General features: G+C 48.6%; 1 protein-coding gene and 1 long non-coding RNA gene across 4 annotated transcripts in view; one reads left to right on the top strand and one right to left on the bottom strand.

Annotated features, from left to right (window-relative positions):
• Positions 1-4,809, top strand: part of LOC144178253 (dixin-A-like) — a 61,075-nt gene extending 56,266 nt beyond the window's left edge. For all 3 annotated transcript variants that reach the window (XR_013323977.1, XM_077705965.1, XM_077705966.1), the window contains exons 10-11: positions 94-202; positions 3,640-4,809. Coding sequence is in view for 2 of the 3 variants with exons in the window: in XM_077705965.1 (XP_077562091.1) it covers positions 94-202; positions 3,640-3,711 (181 nt within the window). In the remaining variant the exon portion in view is untranslated. The remainder of the gene's footprint in view (positions 1-93; positions 203-3,639) is intronic.
• LOC144178254 (uncharacterized) overlaps positions 1-13,768 on the bottom strand; it is a 50,525-nt gene that overhangs the window by 635 nt on the left and 36,122 nt on the right. The gene's annotated exons all lie outside the window — the stretch shown is intronic.

Below are 13,768 nucleotides of genomic sequence, written 5' to 3' on the forward strand. Positions count from 1 at the left end.
TGCAGTACCGAGATACCGGAAATGTTCTGCTTTCATTTTCTGTTCGCCTTCCTTGTGATGTCCCCGTGTGTTTCCTTTCCCTGTCGCCTGCAGGCTCAGCGACATCCGACTTCGAGACTTCAAAGTAGCGTTTGACCGTCCCGGCCAGTACAGGTTCCACTTCAAGACTCTCGATCCCGAGTTTGGAATGGTCAAGGAGGAGGTGGGTCACCGTAGCACGGGGTGGCCGTACACTTGCGCGACGCTCTAACACCCACCGGCACGCCATTACCGCTGTGTGCGTTCGTCAGTTCAGCTTAGCAGCATGTATGTTCTTGCGACGAAGAGGTGAGGCGTTTTTTTCGGAATGAGCCAGATCCACCTAACACGAATTTGAGAAACAGGTGGAAGTTTGTTACCGGACCTAGATGCAGCGTCGTCAAAGCTATTATATGATATATTTTACATGCCAGCTAGGGGAGGTTTATGGCCACAAGTAATTAAAATTTATGCCGTGAATGCTAGCGGGGCAATAGTGGGGTGATAAGCTTTAATTTGGCTCATATTGAATTGAAACGCTCAAGCTGATGCGGCATTCTTATAAAACTTTATTTAAATTGACTTTCAAGCATTGTGCGCTTGATTTTTGGTTGAAAAGGCATTAAAATTTGAAACAGGGTGTCAAGAACAGTAGAACTTTACATGGAGAGCACGTGAGTTCTCTTGGCACCATTAGCTGCTCTTTTCGAGTTATTCCCTAAGATAATTAGATCGGGCACGCCTCAATGCATGCAAGCAAGCTCTCCATTGCTTTGCCATGAATTTGCAGAACGCTTCACAAGAACGCTGCTCATATCTTATTATTCACCTTGATGAAGTGATCCGTATGGTTCGTACTCTCAAAGCGGGGGGGGAGGAGGATTTTCCAGGGCTTGGAAGCGGCCGCTGTTTAGTTAAGTACTGAAATGGTAAATATGGCAGTAAAACACAAATAAATGTAACCATAGTTGTTTTATTGGAACGGGTGAGACGAAATGACATCATTGATTGACATCTGTTTTATTTCGTTCACTTCTTCCGTTCAATTCGTCGTTGACATGGGGAGACAGATTTTTCGCCGATCTCCGAATTGCCATCTGAATTCATAATAAGCCAGCTCCGAAACGCAAAAAACTTCCGCAAACGCCCATAAAACAAACTGAACACTCAAGCCAAAAGCAAACTCCCATTGGGCAAATGCATTTGGCTCATTGATTCATTTGGCTCATTGATCCATGAAATAGCAGAATGCGGCTCTTTTTCGATACGAACTACGATATGCGTACGCGTTTTCAGGGCGTTTTCTGAACTACTTTCTAGCCACCCCCTTTTTTAGGGGAAAGTTGCAGAGTTTTTCTTGTCACTACAGCTTTATTCGACTCAGTTTCGGTTTCTGGATCTGGCTCATTTTGAAAAAGTACGCCTCAAGTGTTCATTGTCATACGGCTGATAAAAGATGAGAAATCCCTGCATGGGGCAGTCAAGGGAAGTGAAGCACATACGGGCAGCTATGGCACAGGGATCGCCTCAGGCTTTCCTATAGCGCTTCGCAACGGGAAAAAGAACGAGTTCGGCGATGACAGCATATACCGGAGCCGCAAACACGACTTTTATAGCACCAACGGCTTCGGCCGCTGTAAACAGCCTTACGGCGCTGCCAATATGATTGCTGTGCTAAAGTTCAGTGACAAAGTATGTTGATATGAAACTGCTGTTGTTTTCAATGAAACCTAGCATACCTGAGTGTTTAGTAGCATTTAAAATTTATAAGATTGTGCGTTTATGATTTCAGACCATTATGGAGTAATTTGTTCCAGAAAAGTCGCGTTAAACCCCGTAAAAATGCGAATATTGTGTAGGCTGATATTGTCTATAATCAATTTACTGAGCAATATGAATTTGTTTTAAACGGAATCGGTTAGAAAGACCAATTAAGCCCATTTATCCCACCTTTCGGTCTTCCTCCCAATAAAAGCTTTTGTGTTTGAAAAGGCGGATCATATTAAAATGCTGAAATGTTTATAAATCTTCTGTCAACCAAAGATGGATCAGAAATCAGAAATCGAAGAAATACGGGGATCATACGTGGGGTAATTGTTTTGTGTTGTAAGACTATAACAATGCGAAGTGCCGCCACCTTCTATAGAATACTCTTTACAAGTCTGTACACATCGACACCATGTGAATCGAAGTGCTAACTCCGCAGCAGGATTGTCATCAGCACGTAGCTGGGCTTTTTTTATCGAGAGGAGCAATTTGAGAGTGGCCATTTGACTGTGGATGTTTGAGCAAGATCTCGTTATGACGATAGAAAAAAAGCCTTACCACTCAACGCGAAAGCTCTCGGAAGTGACGAGCAGTGATTCGCCATAATGGGCTGTAGCGCCGTTATCCGTTCACTGCTAGCACCCATTACGCTCTTCGCCGCCCTGTCTCACTCCTCTCCTGATGAAATAAACGGAAGTTTGTCCAACACGTTTCAAATTTCCGCCTTCGTAGTGCTTGCGCGCCCCCTGCCAGAAACAGCGCGAGCGAGAGTTTTTTTCTTTTGTCTGTGCCTGCTTTTTATTCCGCACGTGCCGGCGCCTTACTGCGCTGTTTGCAACGCGCAATTTATTAAATTTATAAACGGGGGGGGGGGCTGCCGGTTAATTAGATGTATTTTGCCTCAATTGTACCTACAGTTTTCTTTGCGCTAAACAACGGGGAGATGTATGACAACAAGCGCCAGCGGTTCACGAGTTTCGAGCGGTTATGACTATATAAACCGCTTGTTTTTCGAAGCTTGTGTGGGACGCCGTGACGACGGGTGGGACGCCGTGACGACGGTATGCCGTGGGGCGAGCTACGACAAAGAGGCGATCCCCTAAAGTGCTATTCACTTAAAAAAAAAAAAAAAGAGAGAGAGAGAAGCACGAGCGCTGAGTTCGCCCGACGCCCGGAGACAATCTTGCTCCCCAAAGGCCCCTTCCTCTTGCCGTTTAGCCTCATGTCACTAGTGCATTGCGGAAAAGCCCATCGCCGTTGGAGCTGTAAGTCAGGGCATGTATGCGGCGGTCGGACGTAAGCGCTCGGAGTTCGATACATGCGGTGTCGAGCTCGTTGCAAAGAATATATTTTACATGTGTTTTATGGGCCGTTTGTTTATTTTTAATGCTGCATAATTTTATGCGTCCGTATTTATTGGAAAAAAAGCGCTGCCTACTGGCGTTTTAAACTTCGGAGTACTTGGAAAATATTTAGAATTTTCGAATAGCGCCGTTCTATTCAAAGCCCAATGAAATATCGCGTTATGAGGTTCGATATTCAAAAGTTTTGAATATTCGCGCACTGTTACTTCGCACGGTTATGAAGTTGACACAGCGCTAAGACACTGTTTAATTTGTTTTAAGAATCATACATCTCAATGCAAGTTGTAGGTGTCTTGACCAAAATAGGTGTATGAAAGTGGCGGGACGAAACCCGCCTCAAGAAAGCCAGCGGGGCGGGGGGGCGGGGAGGGGGGGCGTTCGCCAATACCTGCCTCGCGTACAACATGAAGGAAATCTAAGTTAGGCCACCCACTCTATTCTAGTTGCGACACAGAACCTCAAAATGGTGCCGTTTCTTCTCTCTCGACAGGTTCTTCATGACGACGACCCTGTGCCAGGCTGGGACGGCAAGATTGTGGCTTGGGTGGAGGAAGACATTTGAGCCGCTCCGTGTGCTTCTGCTTATCGGCGGAGTCGTCGAAAGTTCATCTGTACATAGCGTCATTTCTGCCCGAATGCTTGCCATCCAAGTGTCGGCATCACACAACACGTTTGATCTGCGCGGTTTTGTAGTTAAATTCGTGGGACCGTTTATTAATTGAGTGTCGTGCATGTGAAGCACTCACCCGAACGTGGGTTTTCTTGTATTTTATCTTGCTTGTTTCTTTGCCGTAAAGCGGCGCACCGTAGCTGAAGCTGACAATATTATGCACATAGACTCAAAATCGCACTAGGAAACAGAACAATGAAGGAAGTACTCGCATGTAATAAACCTACTTTCATGCACAGCGTCCCAGTAAGTTGCTCCGACTGACTGTCAATACATCCTTTTATATAATGGCTTTACTCGTATGAAATTCAACACGTATTACTTAAATTGACAAGCCATGGGTACTGCCGTCCACGGGGTTAGGCGTACACGTGCGGTGGCTTAGTGCCGCTACAAGAATAATATGTCTTTGAACACGCACAGAGTTGAAAATTTCATAAATTAATGCGTGCCCACAAAGCGGAAACAGAATATATTACACACTGAAAATTTTAATTGGCCCAATTAATTGTTACTTCCAGCTCGTCCCTGTGAAAGTGCTTGAACACTGTGGTCTCTGCACGAGTACACCGGTTAAAATGTGCAAATATAGAGGCTGTTCTCAGAGAAGTGCTTAGTTTGTGCTTCGATATCTTCTTCAAGATTATCTGAGCGTTGAGGCTAGTGGATGTAAAGTGCAATTTTCCAGCGAAACAAAGACCTGGCATATAATTGAGACAACCTTTATACAGGTTAGCCGGAATTAGACACTGCCAACATTTTTGACGCCAGAAAGTCGTACCAATCACATTTTTGCCTTCATAACAAAAGTATCAGAACATGAGAAAACGCTCTTTCTAATTCGTCCGCGGGTGCGTAAAAAGTGACATATGAAGCGATTTTTTTGCTTTAGTGTCATGTAGTGTTTTAATAGAACCGTGCTTTTAACAAACCAAGTGCAATTTCTTGACGATGCTGCCTCCCTAAATGAGAATAAACGATTCCTTCGCAGTTGCAGTGACTCCTATTTCTTTTCTCGCTCCCTGGAGCCAAATGAGTGTCTTGGAAGCGACAAAAAGTGGATTTGCGTAATTTGGACAAGAAATCTCAAATTGATCACTTTTAGCGCTCTAATGTTTCATGCTAGTGTTCTCCACCCGCAGTTTCGTATCTCAGACAACATTTGTGGCTCCGCCAGGTTCCTTGTGTCACCTTAAATTCTCTCGCACGCAATCAGCCACCGCACCAGCACCGGTGCTGATTCTTTTCGTGAGCTAGTGATGACAGCATACAGGCAGGAGTGAAGGGGCCCCACGTGAATTACCGCAGCATGAGCATTGGAATTTCCTAGGCGCTTACTCGGGAATTGATGGGATATTAGCATAGATGGGGCGCGCTTCGCCTCTACCCTTCCCTTGCTTTCCCTAAATATGGAGTTTTAACCACTGTTGGTCACACGACGATAATAATTTAGTTGAATTACCTATCCTACGTCGACAAAGACTATACCTGCTGATGAGAATTGCAGGATATGATCCAAGGATTAGCTCAATCCCGTAAAGAGCACTCACCATGAGTGGTCGTTTATTGGGCTCCTTTCAAATAAGAGAAGTCTGTATAACACGACTATCTCTATATTCCAAAGATGAGCCCGCCCAGAGGTGAATAGTGGCCTCCACTACAACACAATTTCTCAGCGCGCAGCGAATGTTTTTTTTTAAACCGAATTTTTCACTTAAAGGGGCACTGACACAAAATTTTGAAGGCGAGATAACGTCGGAGATAGATTGGTGGGAACACATATACATCATCTGCAAAATATCAGCGGCGAATACAGCCTAGAACATATTTAAAATCAATTTTGAAGAGTGCGAAACGCAACCGAGCAGCCAGCAGAGGACCACGCGCAATTGTAAATAAACAACATCCAAACACGTCACGAGTTTGTGTTTGCCGCTTCCGCACTACCGGCGTTTTACGCGGGCTCGCCCGGCTCGCCGCTCCAATCGGAGGGCCGGAGGGCGGAGCTTCTGCTCTCGAGAACGAACGACCCGATCGTTGGCGGCGGAGGCGCCGTGATTTCGTAAGCTCATCGGGCAGCTGGCCGCGACCAAAGTTCTACAGCGATTCCAGGCACTGTTTCTATTACTGTTTATTACCATTGGATGCGAAAACGCGCCGGAGGCACGAAAAGCTCACTGAGCTAGCCGCACGGTCGCTGTGCAGGCGGCGGCCACGGCCGCGAAGTGGCCCAGGCCGGCGCAGGTAGCTCGAGTGATAGCTTGTTACCGCTGCACGAAATTGTCCCCAAGTCCCGACCATAGTGGCTTACATGAGAAAGGAGTTAATGATGCGATGGCGGGTTGCATTAAAAATTGTCATCTGCACCGCTTACGAGAGCGGCACTCGAATATCTGCCGCAGTGCTGAGCCGAACACATCTGTAGGCGGACCTGTAGGCAGACCGGCCGGCTGCTCCCAGCGTGCCACCCACCGTCTCGAGCGTCGCGCGTCGTCTTTAGCCGCGGTAGCATTTGCACTCGCAGCGCCTGCGTCACATCCACGGTCGCTTTTTAATTAAGCGCCTCACGAGAACAGTACGTGGGGGCATTCGCAGAAACTGCCGTCGATGCGGACTCGACAGTGCTACGGCGGCTCTGCTCTGTGATATCCCTCCGACGGTCACGTGGTCAGCTTTGTTCACACAAAATCCACAAAATCCATCGTTTCGCGGCACTCGCTGAAACCGAAACTGCGACTGGCCGCATTTAAAATCCCTCTAATTAAACAACCGTCGCACGCTGAAGCAAATGAGGTTTCTACAGGTTATAAGTAGGTCACTAGCTACTTATCGCAACGAAAAAAACAAGATGCTAAATTTTTGTGTCAGTGCCCCTTTAAAGTTTACCAAATCTCCCCTACATTAACATTATTTTACACGGCCATACTGCGACCTAACTTGTTTTGAATAAGGCGTATTAGAACAGCAATGCATCTTTCTTTTCATAACAATTTGAGAAACGAGAAATGCACGTCGTTAAGGGCAGTTTTATGAATAATAGATTCATCATGGTGGATAGACGAGACTTCGTTCCTTTCCGAGGGTTCACATTAATACCACGGTGAAGTTGCCTTCCGCGATCGTGCACTTTACACTCAAACTAACGACTCGAACTAACCTAGGTAAAATAAATAAAACGTGAAACAAGAGAAAAATTAAGCGGGAACATAACCTTCCCTGCCATATACACAGCCAATGCATGTCGTGTTGTCACGTGTTCTCCGTTTCGTCTTTTAATCCCTTTCACGCTGACGTGCCCTTCCAGCCAGACCAGGTGGCTCCACATCGGCCCCGTGTTTCTTGAATGAACAAGCAGTTTAATTGCGCGGAATCCTATAACATAGGTATCAACGAGCTCGTGAAGTTCTGTGCTTCCATCTGACCATCAGACGCCCGCGGAACCGCAACAATAGTGCCACGAGGAGCAGGTGGAGATCTTCAAGACGCTAAGCCTTACACCGCCTCAACGTCGACGGTACCGGCTCGTGCACCGCTGCTTCGGCCGCCGCAGCTACGGTCGCCTCCGCAGACAAAGCAGCCGCTCATGCCGCTGCAGGAATGCTCCTCTACGTCATCGCCTCGTGCTGAACCGGCGCCGCTGGCAATGCCTAGCGTGCCCGGCACCGCCGCTCCATCTGGCAGAGCCACTACGCCGCAAACTCCACCTAACCTTCGCCCAGGTACTGCATCTCCGATGGATGAAGACACCGAGGTAGTGCCGGTGACCTCATCACAACGGAATCAAACCCATACGGACCCTCAACAGACCCCTTTAATCCCATAGCAGCAAGTCATGCCACCTGACAGATGATGGAACCGCCAACAGATTCACAATCAAAACCAAGGGACTCGAACGAACCAGGTAAGTAGGCCCCGCTTCCAACTTGTGCCAAGACCGCCCGCTAAATGCAGCATTAACGATATCCTCTAACATACATTTGGTCACATAACTGGAACAACCGCTCCGCGATCGTATCTAGCGGAACTGGCCTCACACAGATCTAACACAGCAGGGAACAGAATCTGCATAACCGCCTACGATGATACCCACGTGTCTCGCCTTCTTACTGTTACATCCACCACCGAGGAATGCGCCAGTGTGTCCCTGTTGAGGTGAAGCTCTCCCCCTTCAAACCAAACACCACCAGAGGTGTCATCACGATTGAGCCAGATGAGACCAACGAAGAAACTCTCCAAGGGATACGATCGGTGGCTCAGTGGCCAAGGTGTTGCGCTGCTGTGCACGAGATCGCGGGTTCAATTCCAGGCCGCGGAGGCCGCTTTTCTATAGTAGAGGCGAAAAGCAAAAACGCCCGTGTGTACGCCATTTCGGCGCGCGTTAAATATGACCAGGTGGACGAAATTAAGCCGGAGCCCTCCACTACGGCGCGCCTCATCTCCTTCGTTACGTCGGTGCGTTAAACCCCACAACCAATCAATCCAATGGCTGCGATGCGAACGGGCCAAATACTAGCCTTCACTCGACTCGGTCGCACTAACCGGGATGTGATGACATTTGAATCGCCGACATTACCAAGGGTGGTCAAATATTACATGGCCAATATTACATTGTGAATGTGTCCCCCTACCAACCCAAAAGGCTCGTGTGTTACACCTTTGGGCACATGGCCCTCTCTTGAACTGCACAGGCGGTGTGCAACACCACCCGGAGGATGAAGGCTGTGCGCCCCAGATCTACTGCGTCGCCTGTAAAGAACTCGGGCACATAGCATTAAACCCCCCATGCCCCAGCAGAATACTTGATACCGGCCAACAATCCACAAAAGGACGCCACCCGCGGTGTCACGTGGGCAAATCGCACTAGGGAACACGGATCTAATTCACTTAGCTCAACTGACCCATCCCTGACCCCCAATAACAGTAGCCCTAAGTCTCCATAATAAATCAGTTGAATGCAATGCGTGCAGATATCCAACAGCTGCGCATTGAAAATCAGCAACTGCGCTCCTAAAATCAGGAACTCAAGCGTCTTATGAACAACAAGACACCAGCCCAGTCTAATTCAAAGCGTCTCCCGACTTCCTAGCCACGACCTAGCGGTAGCAAAACCAGAAAACGTACACCTACCTACCAACCGACCACTGAATCTCCCTTCCAGTTAGCTCTTCGAACAGTCTTCACAGACTTCACCACGAACGTCAAGCACGTCAAGCGGACCGCAAAAAAGATAATTAATACTTGGACCACCAACCCTCCCAAATACGGTCCCTTATTCAGTGCGTCATAAAGAAGCTGCCCTCGTTTGACGATTCCGAGGAACCACCGCGAAAAGTAACCTCACGAACTTCCAATCCGCCGCCATAGGCACATCACCAACAGCACTGCAGTGGGTCTGCCGAAGTTTTTCACAACAACACACTATTCTTAAATAGAAAATTTACAAATACAGCCACTGTACATTCATCTGCAAAAAGCCCGCTTCACAACTCAGGTTTCAGAATATATCACATGTGTAACCCCCTCCATACCGCACTACACTCGCCGCGGCCCCATAACAACTGCTACGGTGCCTGGCTATGCGGCCGTGTTAGTGCACTCTTTTTTGAGCAGCCAGCAGATATGTTTCGCAGAACTCTACTAGAACTCCCACGAAGTCGTTGCAGTGCCCACTCACCTTCTCAGCGGCAAAGCAATTATTGTGGAGACGGCCTCTTACAAGCGAGTCACGCTATCGGAAAAACAATACAACTTCACTTGCATTTCCACCTTGACTTCCCAATTTCCTGCTACTCCGATATTACTAGGTGGGGACTCCAATGCGCAAAGCACCACGTGGGGATATTCTAAAACTCATCCGCGAGGAAAAGCGCTTGAGGACGCCGCCGACGCACCCAATTTGCTGCTTATCAACGATGTGAACATCCCCACACGTATCGGCCTTCACGCTGCACAAGGATTCACCAGAAAATGGATGCCTTACTCCACGACATGCATGGAACGATCACCTACCAAATCTAACTCACCTACGTGGCAAGAAACTTCGTCAGCAGAAAACAGTGAAAAGGCTAGATTGGAATATTTTCCGAGAAAGAATTCTTGGCTCATCTCCGCCGGCTTCGCTCAAGGACGTGTGTTCTCGGATTCTCTCTTCATCAACACATGCACAAGAAGAAATCGATTGCGCTGCAGAAATTACCCATTTTGACAACCACATGGAACACCTCTGGAAGCGAGTTCACAAGCTCACTCATGCTTACAGGACCAATGGTAAGTGGCACAAAAACCTGCAGAAAATCCGAAGGCAATATCGCCTAATTACGGATTACCAAAAGCAGTTAACTCAAACCAATTGGACAACTCCAGCTAATCTCAGTCATGAGAGAGGCATGACGGAGCCTCACCCAAAAGGCAAAAAAAAACTAACCCCCTATTTTCTACACTTGCCCTAACTGAAGATCCCAGGGAAGTGGAACGGCGCCTCATAACCACCATTTTTTCCACACGCCTCCACATGAACCTTGCACCTCTGCCTGACATCCAAATTTTTTAACCAGACCCGAATCTTGACCCAACTTCCCCTTCCGAGTAGGGGTGACGTCGGGATCGACGAGTGGCTACGACCGGGCGCAGTGCACACACTGTGTCTGTTTCAGGCATTCAACAAAGTCTTTCTTCCTTCCTTGACCCAACTTTCACCATGCACAGCCATTAGGTAAGGGTGCCCGAATTCCGCACCCGGCCATGATGGCGTAACGTGGGAACACCTTAAAAATCTGCTATCTAAAGCTTTCTTGCACCTGCTCGCCCTAATCAAATACCTCTTGGAACAAGGATTCATCCGTGACCATCTCAAGCTGACCTTGATATTCCGTATACCTTAACCGAACAAGCCAACTGTAACTCGGGGGAACCTGAACAACCTACGCCCCATTTCATGAACTCTGGCTATATGCAAATTATGGAGAGGCTAATCAACAATCGCCTCATGCACTATTTGGAGTAGGTGCAACCACACTTCCACCCCTCCCAAACAGGCTTTCGTCCCAACGTGAGCACACGTGACCGCCTCTGTCTGCTAGCTGTGCACAGTCATGAACCGATCCTACCACGCAAGAGAAAACCCATACATTGTCATGGCCGTTGAATTACGCAAGGCGCTTGACAACGTCAGCCAAAGAGTAATTTTGGAGTAACTTGCAAAGGCGTATCCGAGTGCAAGAGCTTAAAAGTGGATACGAGCCTTCTTTACAAGGCCGACCTATAAGACTCCATGACTCGCATTCTCTCTGCGAACCCACTACCTATTACGCAGATCGCAGAGTCCCTCAAGGTTCGATTTTTGAACCGGTTCTATTTAATCTAGCCATGCTTTAGGATGGCACGACAGTTTGAGGACGACACGGGTGCCGGCTTTACCATTTTTGCTGATGTCACAGTTTGGTCTTAAGCAGCCGACTTCGACTCTCTTGAGAGCCAAACAGTAGAACTGCAAGCCGCGGCACATAGCCTCGAGTTGACTCTTGTCGCCTGGGACTCCAGCTCGCTCCTGAAAAGACCCAGCTCTTCGTGGTATACGGCTGCAAACAGCCCGCTCAATCCGACGACATACAAGTTATAGCAAATCATAAAATACAAGCTGCAACAGAACCCATTATCCTCCTCGGTTTACCAATCGGAACAATGAACAGTGCTGGAATATGGCTCCAGAGGCTGAAGCAAAAGTGGAAGAGTCTGCTCCACACCATCCGCAAACTTTCGAGCGAATACGGAGGAGCAACAAAAAGGCCACCCTGACTATGGCCAGAGCTGTCACTGTGAGCACTCTCACGTACGGCGCTCTCGCCTATGAACTCAACAAAAGCTACACAAGAGCCCTCCATGTGTTGGACAGGGCAACCCTTCGAACAAACACTTGTTTGCCTAAGCACACACCTAACCAGAAAGTCGAACAAGCAGCTCCCCTTCCTGCCATTGAGGACATCATCAACAAAGGCACGGCGCAGGCTGAATTCAAACGTACTTTAACACACCGATAACATCCCCTCAGAGCATGGGACGTGCGCAGCCCACCAACACCCTGCACTTTCCCAACCCCGCTTGATGCATGGAGTAGACCAGAAATCGTGTATATCCACTACGCACAGCAAGCCGATTGGGCGCAATAATCCCGCACTCCGCCAACAACGCATCCGACACCTTCAGACGACAAGACTCGAAAACGAAGGTGACATCTACACAGACGCCAGCGTAAGCTTAAATGCCATCGGACTGGCCTGGACATTCCCGGAGCTTCCTGCCCTGTCGGGGTATCACACCATTCCAACAACCATGCCACGAGCCTTGAATCAGAACTGCATGCCATCAACCATGCCATGACATTCCTTGCGTATGATGCTGATTATCCTCTGCCGCTATTTATTCGTACCCTCACAGACTCGTACGAAGCATTGGAAACAATAAGGTCCTACAAGACCACAAATCCCCTTGTAAATCAGATATTATACCAAGCGCAAATCTTGCAACGGAACAAAGCACAAGTCCGCATTGACTGGGTACCGGGCCATGAACCCTCTTCCTCGGGCAACCAGGTGGCCCAGGAGGTCGCACAGGAGAGTGCACATTTACAACCTCCACTGGTGCCTGACGAAGAGCCGACATGCTCGCCTACGTCCCCACCGGCGATGCGACTTCACCGGTATAAGAAGGACCGAAGGCACCGGCTGAAAACCAGCACTCCAGCAGGATATTTGAGCGCTTTACCAGCGCTACCACGCTCCAGTGAAATCTTTGTCAACAAATTTCTCCCTGACGCAGCCTACACGCCTGAAATGCATCGTAAACGGTACACTCCAGATCTGCCCCCAAGGTATCCGTACTGTCCCGAGCAAACCTGACTCATCTCGTGCGGTCATGTTCTACTTTTGACAAACACCGAACATTCACGGCACCACAACTGCACACTGATCCGAAACAACGTGACACAGGATTAATCCACCAAATAGCACTTTATTCTCTAAAGAGCGGTCTGGCGCGAGTTGTCTGAGCGGAGACCTCACCGGTCCTTCTCACGATGACTATTTTGCCTAGGCCACCAGCTGTTATGAACTCATTTCATGAGTGAAGCTGAAAGGTGAGCCCTCATAAGCATGAACAAGGAGTTACGCAGTGAAATCCAAGAACTGTACTAGTGCCCCAGTGCCTTTACTAACCTCTCCCCTTTCCTTTCCCCTGTCTAGACCTGCGGTCTCCTGGTTCAATAAAATTTGTACTACTACTACTCCACGCTCATTTAAACCGATAATGAACACGAAACACAAGCTTGTTCTATTTTAAGCCTCCCTAAAGAGTGCCTCAAGGCGCGCACCGTAATACTGCGGTGAAGTATAAAAATTAAAGCAGTGCCACGCAACGTGAAAGCTGTCGTGAGTGCAGAGCTGGGATTCTCCAGAGAGGATGTGGCGCCGTTATCCGCTCACTGCTACCACCGTTCACGCTCTTCCCCACCTTGTCTCACTCCTCTGCCGATGAACTGGACAGAGGTTTGTCCAACACAATACAAATTTTCCTCCTTCGAAGTGCTAGCATGCACTCTGCCTGGAACAGCACGAGCTGGAGTTCTGTTCTTTTAGATGCGACGCATCTCATTCACCCTCCTTGTCCATTCATGCATGCATCCCTCCATCCATCCGGCGTCGTCGTTGTCCGCGCCGGCTGCGCATGCGCTCTCCACCGCTCTCACCGCAGCGTTATCTGCGGGTTAGCGCTCGCTGCTCGCAATGCCAGCTGTGCGTCGGCGCGCGCTAGCGCTCGGTTAACGCATGGACATGCGCTGCTCTCTCTCATTCCCCTCACCGTTATGCGGCGGTATACAACGCGGTACCTGCGCCGCTCCGCTCCGTCGTTCCAGCACCGGTGCTCCGATGTCCAACGCTGCTTTGAATGGAGACTA

The sequence above is a fragment of the Haemaphysalis longicornis genome, unplaced genomic scaffold (genome assembly GCF_048455015.1).
Source record: "Haemaphysalis longicornis isolate Haplotype H1 unplaced genomic scaffold, Haemaphysalis longicornis Haplotype H1 scaffold_4, whole genome shotgun sequence".
Lineage (NCBI taxonomy): Eukaryota > Metazoa > Arthropoda > Arachnida > Ixodida > Ixodidae > Haemaphysalis > Haemaphysalis longicornis.